The 13,871-nt window shown below is 43.7% G+C and overlaps 1 protein-coding gene across 4 annotated transcripts in view; it reads right to left on the reverse strand.

The window, feature by feature from the left end:
• Positions 1-13,871, reverse strand: part of LOC140716367 (uncharacterized) — a 317,941-nt gene that overhangs the window by 14,064 nt on the left and 290,006 nt on the right. For 2 of the 4 annotated variants that reach the window (XM_073029036.1, XM_073029035.1), the window contains 3 exons: positions 11,636-11,755; positions 9,845-10,001; positions 3,187-3,380 (listed from right to left, as the gene is read on the reverse strand). In XM_073029036.1, coding sequence (XP_072885137.1) covers positions 3,187-3,380; positions 9,845-10,001; positions 11,636-11,668 — 384 coding nt within the window. In that variant the 5' untranslated portion in view covers positions 11,669-11,755. The remainder of the gene's footprint in view (positions 1-3,186; positions 3,381-9,844; positions 10,002-11,635; positions 11,756-13,871) is intronic. The other 2 variants (XM_073029038.1, XM_073029037.1) reach the window with 1 other exon arrangement.

Here is a 13,871-nt window from a genome sequence, read left to right on the forward strand (position 1 = left end):
AAAACAGGCCATCTCAGCCCTTCTAGTCCATGCCAAACGCTTACTCTCAGCTAGTCCCACCTACCTGCACTCAGCCCATAATCCTCCATTCCTTTCCTGTCCATATACCTATCCAATTTTTTTAAAATGACAAAATCAAACCTGCCTCTCCCACTTCTACTGGAAGCTCATTCCACACAGCTACCACTCTCTGAGTAAAGAAATTCCCCCTCGTGTTACCCCTAAACCATATAACCATATAACCATATAACAATCACAGCACTGAAACAGGCCATTCCGGCCCTCCTAGTCCGTGCCGAACTCTTAATCTCACCTAGTCCCACCTACCCGCACTCAGCCCATAACCCTCCACTCCTTTCCTATCCATATACCTATCCAATTTTACCTTAAATGACACAACTGAACTGGCCTCTACTACTTCTACAGGAAGCTCATTCCACACAGCTATCACTCTCTGAGTAAAGAAATACCCCCTCGTGTTTCCCTTAAACTTTTGCCCCCTAACTCTCAAATCATGTCCTCTCGTTTGAATCTCCCCTACTCTCAATGGAAACAGCCTATTCACGTCAACTCTATCTATCCCTCTCAACATTTTAAATACCTCGATCAAATCCCCCCTCAACCTTCTACGCTCCAATGAATAGAGACCTAACTTGTTCAACCTTTCTCTGTAACTTAAGTGCTGAAACCCTGGTAACATCCTAGTAAATCGTCTCTGCACTCTCTCTAATTTATTGATATCTTTCCTATAATTCGGTGACCAGAACTGTACACAATATTCCAAATTTGGCCTTACCAATGCCTTGTACAATTTTAACATTACATCCCAACTTCTGTACTCAATGCTCTGATTTATAAAGGCCAGCGTTCCAAAAGCCTTCTTCACCACCCTATCTACATGAGACTCCACCTTCAGGGAACTATGCACTGTTATTCCTAGATCTCTCTGTTCCACTGCATTCCTCAATGCCCTACCATTTACCCTGTATGTTCTATTTGGATTATTCCTGCCAAAATGTAGAACCTCACACTTCTCAGCATTAAACTCCATCTGCCAACGTTCAGCCCATTCTTCTAACCGGCATAAATCTCCCTGCAAGCTTTGAAAACCCACCTCATTATCCACAACACCTCCTACCTTAGTATCATCAGCATACTTACTAATCCAATTTACCACCCCATCATCCAGATCATTTATGTATATTACAAACAACATTGGGCCCAAAACAGATCCCTGAGGCACCCCGCTAGTCACCGGCCTCCATCCCGATAAACAATTATCCACCACTACTCTCTGGCATCTCCCATCTAGCCACTGTTGAATCCATTTTATTACTCCAGCATTAATACCTAACGACTGAACCTTCTTAACTAACCTTCCATGTGGAACTTTGTCAAAGGCCTTGCTGAAGTCCATATAGACTACATCCACTGCCCATTAACTCTCAACTCATGTCCTCTTGTTTGAATCTACCTTACTCTCAATGGAAAAAGCCTATCCACGTCAACTCTATCTATCCCCCTCATAATTTTAAATACCTCTATCAAGTCCCCCCTCAACCTTCTACGCTCCAAAGAATAAAGACCTAACTTGTTGACCTAACTGAGTCCACCTTGCACTCCGATGGACTTTAGTTTCTGGCTTCCAGTCCTGATGAAGAGTCTCGGCCCGAAACCCTGACTGTCTATTCTCCCCCATAGGTGCTGCCTGACTTGCTGAGTTTCCCCAGTATTTTGAATGTTTTCAGCATCTGCAGAAACCCTTGTGCAATGGACTGTAGAATATTTTTGTTCTAATTGTGTCCTTTCTTGTATGAAATTTGAAAGAAATCTTCCAGATGTGACCTGACTAGAGTATTATAGGCAACACACACAAAATGCTGGAGGAACTCAGCTGGTCAGGCAGTGTCTATGGAAATGAAGACACATTGACGTTTTGAGCTAAGATCATTCTTCGGGAATGGAAAGGATGCGAGAATAAAAAGGTGGGGAGGAGGGAATGGAGAATGGAAGGTGATAAGAGAAGCCAGGCAGGTGGGGGAGTAGCAGTGAAGGAACTGGGAGGTGGTGGGTGGGAAAGGTAAAGGGCTGGAGAAGGAGGATTCTGATAGGAGACAAGAGTGGACCATGGGAAAGTGAAGGAGGAGAGGCACCGGGGGAAGGTGAAAGGCCGGCAGGGAGAAAGGGAAGAGGTCAGAGTAAAGGAAAGAGGGAGTGGGAAAATTACCAGAAGGATAAATGAATGTTAATGCCATCAGGTTGGAGGCTACCTGGATGGAATATGAGGTGTGCTGCAACATAACTCGGAACCTTGACCAATAAAGGCAGTGAAGAGTGGTTTCATATAATAGAAACCTACAGCACATGACAGGCCCACTCGCTTCTCTTCCCTCATACCCTTCAACATCCGCTTGTGTCTTCCACAGTGAAGCTTGATGCCAAGTACTCATTTAGTTCATTTGCCACCTCCTTTCCATTGATTCTTCTTATTGCCAGCAAGAAAGTGAGCCTCGGAGTTGTATATGTAGATGTTGACATGTATCAGAGTCAGAATCATAACCAGGTTTAATAGCACTGGCATATGTTGTGAAACTTGTTAACTTTGCGGCAATGTAATATATGAAAAATATAGAGAAAATTATTCATTACAGTAAGTATGTAGTTGTATATTAAATAGTTAAATTTAAAATAGTGCAAAAACTGAAATAATGAAAGTGAGGTGGTATTCATGGGTTCAGTGTCCATTTTTGGATGCAGGGAGGAAGAAATTGTTCCTGAATTGCTGGGTGTGTGCCTTCAGGCTTCTGTATCTCCTTCTTGACAGTAAAAATGAGAAGAGGGCCTGTCCTGGGTGGTAGGGGTCCTTAATAATGGACACCACTTTTCTGAGGCACTGCTCTTTAGATAGTACGGAGGCTAGTACCCATGATGGAGATGACTTATTTTATAACTTTCTGTAGCTTCTTTCAATTCTGTGCAGTAGACCCCTCCCCCTTACCAGACAGTGATGTAGCCTGTCAGAATGCTTTCCACTGTTCAATGTTTTAGGAGACAAACCAAATCTCCTCAAACTCCTAATGAAACAAAGCTGCTGTCTTGCCTTCTTTATATGTATTTTGATAGTAAACTTACTTTACATTTGCCACTTTACTGTACTGGATTATCTGAAATCCTTGAGAATCTTACCAGCTTTGTCTTTTTGGCTTCTGGTCCTCTCAGTTCAAGGCTCCCAGTCTCTGGAGAAATGGCCACATCAGCACTGGGCACCGTCCGCTTGAGGCAGAAAGCAACTTTGTATGGTTCAGCGCTCTGCAGGATCCTCACCACATCCTCATACTTGGCATTGTCAAAGTAGACCTTGGCACAGAGGAGCTGGTCTCCTGCAGAATGCAGTCACAGTGAGTCAGGGAGAGGCACGTGGAAAGGGAGGGAGGGAGGGCAGATGTCAGAGAGAGAACTTCAAACACTAGCAGATTCCCACCATGAGACACAAGGAGAGATCCCATCCAACAAAGCCAAAGTCAAATTTGTCATCCTATACCAAACAAGAGACAATCTGCAGATGCTGGAAATCCAAGCAACACGCACAAAATGCTGGAGGAACTCAGCAGGCCAGGCAGCATCAATGGAAAAAAAGCATAGTCGATGTTTTGGGACAGACTCTTTGGGCAGAAGAGTCTCGACTCAAAACATCAACTGTACTTTTTTCCACATGCTGCTAAGCCTGCTGAGTTCCTCCAGCATTTTGTGTGTGTTTATTGTCCTATATACAGGTACACAAAAGGGTCAAAAGAATGGAAAAGAGGAACAGGAATGAAGAGGAAACCATTCAGTGGATAAGGAAAGGGACAATAAAATGTAAGAAAATGGGTGAATTACACCAGGTAAGTGATTCAGAAAATAAAATACAATGGATTCCGGTTAACTGGGACACACTGGGACACTACATTTTAGCCCAATTAAGCCACTGCCCCAATTAGCCGAAGTTTCATGGAAATAGTTAAAAAGGTAACAAATTATGTATTTAAATAAAATTTGGAACAAATTAGAACACTACCAATAGTACTACAGTACTATGAAGCTATGTATTAGTTATTGACAGAGGGGTTCATCCAGTGTACAGAATGAACAAAATCTGTGCAGACACTATTACAGATAATGGCCTGCCTTCATACAATCCTTTCGACAATTGCATCTTCCAAATCTTCATTGTTATTGTAACATTCAAGATGATTGTTGATAACTTCCAATTCTTTCCAGGTCCTGACTTGTTGAAGTTGTGAAATTTTTTAATTTTCACCACTGGACTTTTCTCACATCTCCAAACCTGACTGCTTGAAACCACAGTGAACAAAACAGTTCTAAATTGCTTACTGCTTATTCCTCGACATCAGTGACAAAAATCACTGCTGTTTGAACATAAATACACGCAACTGACACCATTTAAAAACTGACCATTCTAAGCACGGTGTAGCACTTAACAGCCACACAAGTGCACGTGACTAACCTGTTCAACAACAGTCTCCAACCCCAATTAAGTGGAATAATGTCCCAAGTAAGCAAAGAGAATCGCTGCAATTTGCTCATTTAGTTTTTGTTCTTTAGGAGTTGTCCCAAATTAGTGGCTGCCCTGATTAACTGATAAGTGTGCAGTGAGCTGACTGAAATGGGGGAAATAAGATGGGCATTGCTCCCACTGGAAAACGCCAATAAATAAATCTGAGACTAAAGGAAATTAATAGGTGAAAGGGGAAAGAGGTCGGAAAGGGTAAAATGAGAGAGTGCAAACATTATAGTTTACCATGAGACAAGGGTAACAAGGGTTAGGGTAACAGAGGGTTAGGATAACGGGTTAAGGTAACAGAGGGTAAAGGTCACAGAGGGTTAGGGTAACAGAGGGTAGAGGTCACGTTCTAAGAACTGCTGGAGTTTGAAATTATTGATCACAAGATCGTGTCCATTGCTATCTCGGTAGCCTCCTCCCATCACCAGTGATCATTGCCCTTTTCTAATTCCTGTCTCCTGGACCTCCCCCAAGTTGACTACCGCCCATAAGGCTGTCCTAGTCCCAAGTTCCAGGGGTGGTTAAGTTACTGAATTTAAAGAGACGTGAGTTTGAGAACAACTGTGGAACTGGGGAATGTGCAAGTTTAAACAGTAGCAGGAGTAGGCCATTTGGTCCTTCAAGACTGCTATACCATATAATTTGATCATGGCAGATCTTCTATATTCAGTCCCAGTTCCAACTTTCCCTCCTTATCCCTCTACCCGTGTAGCCCTTAAAAAACATTCCAACTCCTCGCTGAATGTATTTAATGATATGACTTCAGCCACATCCTGTTGAAGAGAATCCCCCAAGATTATCACTCTCAGGGGAAGAACCTTCTCCTTGTCCCATCCTTAAATAGCTCACCCCTTACCCATTAAATGACCCCTAGTCCTGGACCTACTAGCCATCAGGATCATCCTTCCTGCATCTCATCTGCCCAGTCCTATTAGGATATTGCTCGTTTCTAGGAGATGCTCCCTCAATGTAAATGAGTATGGGTTTAAATTCTTATACATTACTCCTATCGTACCAAATAGTCTGGTGAACTTTCTCTGCAGTCCTTGCATGGCAAGAACATCCTTCCCTGGATACGGAAACGCACAGTTCTCAAACAGACACATGATACTGCAGATGCCGTAGTCTGGAGCAAAAAGCAAAGTGGTGGAGGAACTCAGCTGGTCAGGCAGTGTCCGCAGACCGTAAGCATCACAGGTTGAGACCTTTCATCAGTGACGGGAGATAGCCAGTATCAAGGGGCGAGGGGGAAAGAGTGGAACAAGAGCTGGCAGGCGGTGGGTGATGTGCTGGATCCAGGCGAGGAGGTTCTCAGTCGATGGCTGAGGAGAGGGACTGGGAAGGATGTCAGGTGATAGGAGGAAGTGACCAAGAGTTGAAGTGATGGAATCTGATACAAAGTGCGTGGAATAAAGGGGGGGAGCTGGAGAGGGGCACTGATAGGAGAACGTATGGGTGATGGCAGGTGGAGAACATGAGCAAAGGGAAATAGATGAATCAGAATAAAGGGAAAAGGGAGCGAGGGGGGAGCAGTTACTGGATAACTCAAGGTTCATGCTGCTAGTACGCAGAGTGTGGACTCACCAAGCAAGACATCCCTGCTCCTCCATCTAAATCCCCTCACCAGGAAGGACAGATATAATTTGCCATCTTTGTTGCCTGTTGCACCTTCAGAATCTGGTGACCAGTCTCATTGCAATTCCCCCTTCCCCAGTCATCACAATCCAGAAAACAATTAGCCTTCCTGTTATTGCTGCCGTAAGGCATCACCTCCACATTTATCCACACAAGTACACCAATTATGGAATGTAATTATATTTGGAATTCAAATGTCAGTAATGGTGACCACATATATATATATATATTTCTTACTGTAATTTACTGTGTTTTTATGCAACCCAACATGATACTAAACCTAGCTCTGATTCTGATTAAAGCCCTCCATATCCAGTCTGATCAACACATGATTCCAGACTCAGCCCAGTCTGGTTTTGCTCGTCACTGTTTTCAGGGATTGACAATGGCAAAGCCATTGACATCCACAACCCTTAAAAACAATTTGTTCAATGGTTGTGGATGTCAGTGGCTTAGCTGATTTAAGAGATTGAAGTTAAATGCCTTAAATCTCTCTTCCTTTATATCACAACTAAAACCTTGATAATTTATCCCAGCATGTGTTTTGCAATCAAATCTCTTTTGATGTTCACTGGTGAAGATAGAGTCAGAGGGACACAACATGGCAAGAGGTCCTTCAGCCCAACTTGCTCAAGCTGTCCAAGGGTCCTTCCTCAGCTAGTCCACTTTGCCTCCATTTGGTCACTATCTCTCTAAACCAGGGGTTCCCAACCTGGGGTCAATGTTGAGCCAGGCTCTTGTTGCTTCCTTGTTGACATCTAATTTGCTCAGATCTTGAGGATATCTTCCATGGAAGGTCACACTCTTCCACTGGTTAACGTTTTCTTCAGTTTTCTTCAGTTTTGTGGTGTGTATTCTTACCGGATTTGCACATGCTGACATGGCGTGCTGGATCCTATTTTAATTGATCCTTGGAAGTTTTATCTGACTTGGGGTTATTCCTCTTCCTCCTTCTGTCATAGATAGTGAATCTAAGTGAGTCCAAGTGTACAAAAGGTTTTCTGAATTTGGCATTTCAGTTCTTATTTCTCTTTGTAAATTGGCCAGATCGGTTCAGACCAAGATATTGTGCCAGAAGAATACATTAATATAGACATAGCGGAAGTGTTTATTGCCTTTGTTATATTTTTACTATTGAACTGTTTGTCAGATTTTCTTAAGTCTTGAAGGAAATTATGTTAAAAGTTTTCCCTTTATCACAGTATGATCTATTTTCTTTGCTTGTGGATATCCCAGATATTTATATGTTTCATATTCATCCATTGATTGTATCGTACCCTTGCTGCTCTAGTTTATATTCTGCTGGTTCTTTTGCATCTTTCTTTAATTATCCAGTCCAAAGTTCATGTTAATATCTTTCAAAAATAGTCCTATTGTTTGAATTAATTGCTTCAGCTTTGCTAATGAAGGAGCCTATCATTTCAAATTGTCCATGTTTAGAAGGTGTGTCAAGGTATAATTTGTTTCGCTGTTTCTGATTTGATACCCAATTTTCATCCAATTTCAGTAAAATTGAGAGTACGTTTAAAGCCAAACAAAACCATAGTGGGCTTAGAGATTTGTCCTGGAAAATGCCATCATAATAATATGATATTACATTATTATAGAATATAATAATTATCATATTATTTTTCTTTCTTTTTGTATTTAGACAGTTTGTTGTCTTTTGCATGTTGGTTGTTTGTGCGTGGCCTTTTGTTGATTCTATTGTGTATCTTGTGTTTACTGTGATTACCCATAAGAAAATGAGTCTCAGGGTTGCATATTTATGTACTTTGTTAATAAATTAACTTTTGAATTTTGTGATGTGCTTGGCTATTCTGCAGACACACTGCACAAAAAAGGCCCCTTAGCCAACAATATCTATGCTGGCTATGATGAGCAGTTCACATAACAGAAATACGCCCTTACAGAATTCACAAACCACCACGAAAAAAATCAAGTAAATTGCTTTTACAGAACTTGAGTGGAAAAGAAAGAACTAAATGAACACAAGATGTGAAAGAAACCATAATTTTTTGTCCATTTTAGTCAAGGGTTTGTGTTATGGACTGCTGAATTGATTTGAATTGACTTTATTTCTTACATCCTTCACATATATGAGGAGTAAAGATCTTTACGTTATGTCTCCATCTAAATGTGCAATATGCAATTATAGTCATTTATCATAATTTATAATAAATAGAACAGTCAATGTAATATAGAGTACACTCAAGTCAGCGTGGCCTGGTGGAAGAAGCTGTTGGTCCTGGCTTTTATGCTGCAGTACTGCTTCCCGGACGGTAGCAACTCTAATAGATTGTGGTTGGGATGACTTGGGTCCCCAGTGATCCTATGGGCTCTTTTTACACATCTGTCCTTGTAAATGTCCTGAATCATGGGAAGTTCACAACTACAGATGCACTGGGCGGTCCACTCCACTCTCTGCAGAGTCCTGTGATTAAGGGAGGTACAGTTTCCATACCAGGAGTGATACGGCCAGTCAGGATGCTCTCAATTGTGCCCCTGTAGAAAGTTCTTGGGATCTGGGGGCCCATACCAAACTTCCTTAACTGTCTGAGGTGAAAGAGATGCTGTTGTGCCTTTTACACCACACAGCCGGTGTGTACAGACCACGTGAGGCCCTCGATAATGTGGATGCCAAGGAACTTGAAGCTGCTTACCCCCTCAACCCCAGATCCATTGATGTCAACTGGGGTTAGCCCGTCTCCATTCCTCCTGTAATCCACAACCCGCTCCTTTGTCTTTGCAACATTGAGGGGAGGGAGAGGTTGTTTTCTTGGCACCACTGTGTCAGGGTGATGATTTCTTCCCTGTAGGCCACCTCATTATTGTTTGAGATAAGGCCAATCAATGTAGTGTCGTCAGCAAATTTAATTAGCAGATTGGAGCTGTGGGTGGCAATACAGTCATGGGTATACAGGGAGTAAAGGAGGGGGCTTAGGACACAGCCCTGAGGGGCACCTGTGTTGCAGGTCAGAGGCACAGAGGTGAGGGAGCCCACTCTTACCAACTGACAGTGATCTGACAGGAAGTCCAGGATCCAGCTACACAAGGGAGGGTGAAGGCCGAGGTCTCTGAGCTTCTTGTCGAGCCTGGATGGAACTACGGTGTTGAATGCTGAACTGTTGTCCAAGAACAGCATTCTCACTGAAGCATCCTTCTCCTCCAGATGTATAAGGATGGTGTGTGGAGCTGTGGCTATTGCATCGTCTGTCGATCGGTTGTGTCAGTAGGTGAATTGTAGGGTGTCCAGTTTGGGTGGTAACAAGCTGCAGATGTAATCGTTGACCAGCCTCTGAAAGCATTTGCTTATTATTGAGGTGAGTGCAACTGGACGCCAGTCGTTCAGGCATGTTACCTTGGTCTTTTTTGGTACAGGGACAATGGAGCACTCTACACTGGGAGAGGGAGAGATTAAAAATGTCTGTAAACACACAGGGCTGCTATACAATTGAATCTCTCCCTACACAGGGTGGTCTGTGCTAATCTATACTGATCCCATGTGCCTGCTCTTGGACTGCAGATTACAATCCCTGGTGTGCTTCTGAAATATTGTGGAAGTGCCTGCCTCCACCACCAGCTCAGGCCAACATCACCTCTTCAGTTCCAAGTCCAACTCTCTTGCGCTAACACACAGCTTACCCTCTTTCAGATTGAGTGCCTTTGCAGCCCGGGAGTTCTTCAGCACCTCCTTGATAAAGATTCCGTCCTTCCCCCCTCCCGTCACACTGAATCCAGTTGCTCCAACCTGAGCCTCTGTCTCCACAACCAGCTCCACCATCTCTGACATCTTGGGTTCCTGACGAGAGAGAGAGAGAGAGAGAGGGTTAGAAGCATGCTCCCCTCCCAGTCTTTCCCACTCTTGCAATATGGCATCAGCTTTCCTACAACTGACGACAGAGGAGCCATGGACTGAAAGGAGCCAGGCAGTTGTGCGGTTCAAATATCCAAAGGATGGATGTGAGAGTGGGAAAGCAAGTTAAACCATAATATCAGAAGATATAGGAGCAGAATTAGGCCATTTGGCCCATCGAGTCTGCTCTGTCATTCCATCAGGGCTGATTTATTCTCCCTCTAGACCTTGTTCTCTTGTCTTCTCCACGTGACCTTTGCTATCCTTACTAATCAAAAAATTATTGTCACCCTTACGAATCAAGAACTATCAACCTCTGCTTTTACTATACCCAAGGACACAGCCATCTTTGATAATAAATTCCACAAAGTCACCATGCCTGCCTGAAGAAATACCTCCTCATCTCTGTTCTAAAAAGAAGTCGAGTGAAACTTTGTGACAGATGTTAAGCAGATGACACTATAACCCTCTCTGAGTCACACACCAACGTACTGACTCAGCTCCTTCATCATTCAAGGCTCAAAGCCAAGAAATATGCAGCCTAACGGGACAACCTTAACTGCAGTTGTTCAATAACCACTCAAGACTGGTTTGAATTTGTTAGTTATCTGGATTTGTGGGATTATTACTAACTGGACATTGCTGCTGGGCTGAGCAGTTCCTCCAGTAAAGAACCTCCCACAATATTGTTTCAGGAAGTTCCAGGATTTAAATCCAATGACAATCCAAGAATGGTGAATTATTCCCAAACTGAGGGGTCAGAGGTTGTGGTGCCTGAACTGTATTGGATCAGTTGCAAAATCAATCGCAAGAACGTGGCCAATCGCACAGTGAACCAACTGGGCCTCCTACGCACAAAGGGCTCTCTCCCCCGGCATCTTTTCATCATCGCTCCCACACTGTAAGTTGCCCAGCAGGTACTGTTACTGATATGACTCAGTAAGGACATTTAATCACACTAAGCTGTTGTCAATCTTGCTCCACACACACATAACAGTGTCCCTTCTTGGTGGTGGAGGTAGTGGACTTGGGTGAGTGAGTGCAGTGCATTTTGAAGATGTGATTCACGGCAGCCACCATGTGCCAGTGGTGATGGGAATGAGCATTTGTGGTGGTTGAACAATCTCTTCCTGTTTTTAACGGACTCCATGCTTTGAAGCTGCAGACAGAGTGGGATGGTAGAGTGGACAGACAGAGACTTCTTCCCAAGGTGGAAATGGCTAATACAGGGGGGTATAATTTTAAGGTATTTGGAGGAAGGAATATGGGGGGGATGTCTGAGATAAGATTATTTATACAAAAAGTTGCAAATGTGTGGAACATGCTGCCAGAGTTAGTGGTGGAGGCAGATACATTATGGACATTTAACAAACTCCTAGATAGGCACATGGATTATAGAAAACTGGAGGGTAGATTGATTTTTGAGTAGGTTTAAACATTGGGGGCTGAAGGGCCTGTACTGTGCCTTATGTTCTATCTGTCCCGAGTTGGAGGTGGAGACGTTCACAACACCGAAAGGACATCACTGCGCTAACCGGCACCAGAACATCGCTAAGCAAAGCATTGCAGGGTCAGGTTACCTTGGCGACCTGGCTCTGGCCCGCCGTCTCCATGTCAGCGTCAGGCAATAAATCGGCACAGCGATTCTTCTTAACCCGCAGAAATTGTTTTAACTCCTCATGAAGCAGTTCCTTGCGTATCTGTGATTTTCAGAAAAGTCTCCTCAGACAGACCCAGCAACCTCCCAAACCACTGATACTATGAAAAGAAGGTCGATACAGGGAGAATTTAGTAATCACAGGGGCGAGAGTGTGCTGCAGGGATTATAACATAGAACATAGAAACATAGAAAAACCTACAACACAATACAGACCCTTTGGCCCACAAAGCTGTGCTGAATATGCACTTACCTTAGAAATTACCTAGGATTACCCATATCCCTAGTTTTTCTAAGCTCCGTGTACCTGTCCAGGAGTCACTTAAAAGACCCTATCATTTCCGCCTCCACCACTGTTGCCGGCAGCCCATTCCACACACTCACCACTCTCTGCATAAAAAACTTACCCCTGACATCTCCTCTGTACCTACTCCCAAGCACCTTAAAACTGTACCCTCATGATCATTGCCTCTCTATCAGGTCACCTCTCATCCTCCGTCGCTCCAAGGAGAAAAGGCCAAGTTCACTCAACCTATTCTCATAATGCATGCTCCCCAATCCAGGCAATATCCTCGTAAATCACCTCTGCACCCTTTCTATGGCTTCCACATCCTTCCCGTAGTGAGGCGACCAGAACTGAGCACAGTACTCCAAGTGGGGTCTGACCAGGGTCCTATATACCTGCAACATTACCTCTATACACTAGGGTAGGTGCGTAGGTGGGCTTGAGGGATACAGTTGGTGTGGACAACTGGATAAAATCCCAACTGATCTATGATGGTGTTTATTCTACAAAGCGACAGCCTTCAACTGTTTCCAGCTCCCCCTCCCAGATCTCCCTAATCCATCCTCCTTTTACTCTGCAGCACCCTTCCCAGGTCTCTCTGGGATTGAGCTTCCTCAAATAGTCTGCAGGCTACGTTGCAACCAGTCACCGGTGTTGGATCCAACTGATTCATTCTTAGATAAGACTGTTTGCAGTTTAACACTAATTATCTGTTCGTATTTTATATGATTACTTGTATACAAGTAATGGCTTACAATGCTTCCTAGTGGCTATAATATGTTTATGCAAGTTTAATGTGCCTCTAGTCATTATACAAAGTATAATTCTGGAAAGCTCGGGATTTTCTTTGTTCTGCACTATTTGAATAATGGGTTTCTAATTAGTTAACTCTTATCTATAAATCTGAATGGAATCTTCCATTAGTGGGTAAAAAGTCACTGTCCAACTTGGTGTCAACTTCATTCCCCTTTCTCTCACTTTTCTTTGTAGATGTATGTCACGGTCTGTCCAATTCTTAATAAAACGATTGTGAAGCAAAACATTTTGTGCCTCTTTCCTTACTTCCAAAACCATTGGATCAAAAACATCAGCATCCAATGATTTTATATAGTTAGCAAAGAATGGTTACGAAGATTTAGGATGTGGAACAATCAGACAAAGTGGGATTTTTGGCACCTAAACAAAAAGGTGGGTAGGTACTTCTCTTATGTTCCAATTTGTCTGAGGAAAAATGTACCGATTCTGGAGGTTAAAATAAAAGCAGAAGATGTCAGAGCCACTCAGCCAGGCAGCATCAGCGGGGAGAGAAGTGGAGACATTTGAGACTGATCAGCTTTTATTGGAACCGGCTAAAATTAGAAGAAAGTTTCAGGTTGCAGAGAATGTCCGGTGCAGATGGGCTAGCCGATGACGAGCAAGCAAACCTGGATAACGGTGGTGATGGTGCTGGCTGAGACAGGCTGAAGAGGAACTGTCAGTCACAGCTGAGCAGTCTGAGGAGGGTCTGTATGGGAGGGATGGGGCAGATGGGGGAGGAGACGTAGTGAGAGAGGGGGTAGAGAGAGTGAAAGACTAACACAGTGAAGGACCAGGACACAGAGCTGTGGCGGGGGGAAGAACCAGTCTACCCACTGGTCCTAAGTCCCAGTCCCGTTGACTTTGCTGTGAAGTTGGGGTCCTGGTTAAAGGTCAGAGATTCATTCACCATCCCTCCACTCATCCCACTGACCTTCATCAGAGCCAGGATTAGATGTCGAAATTAAATGTGAAGTGCATTGCTTGCATTAACAACCAACACCCCTAGGGAGGTGCTGGGAGCGGCCCACAAGTATCAGCACACGTCCTGTCACTGACACAACATGCCCACAATGCT

This window comes from Hemitrygon akajei, chromosome 25 (genome assembly GCF_048418815.1).
Source record: "Hemitrygon akajei chromosome 25, sHemAka1.3, whole genome shotgun sequence".
NCBI classification, from domain to species: domain Eukaryota; kingdom Metazoa; phylum Chordata; class Chondrichthyes; order Myliobatiformes; family Dasyatidae; genus Hemitrygon; species Hemitrygon akajei.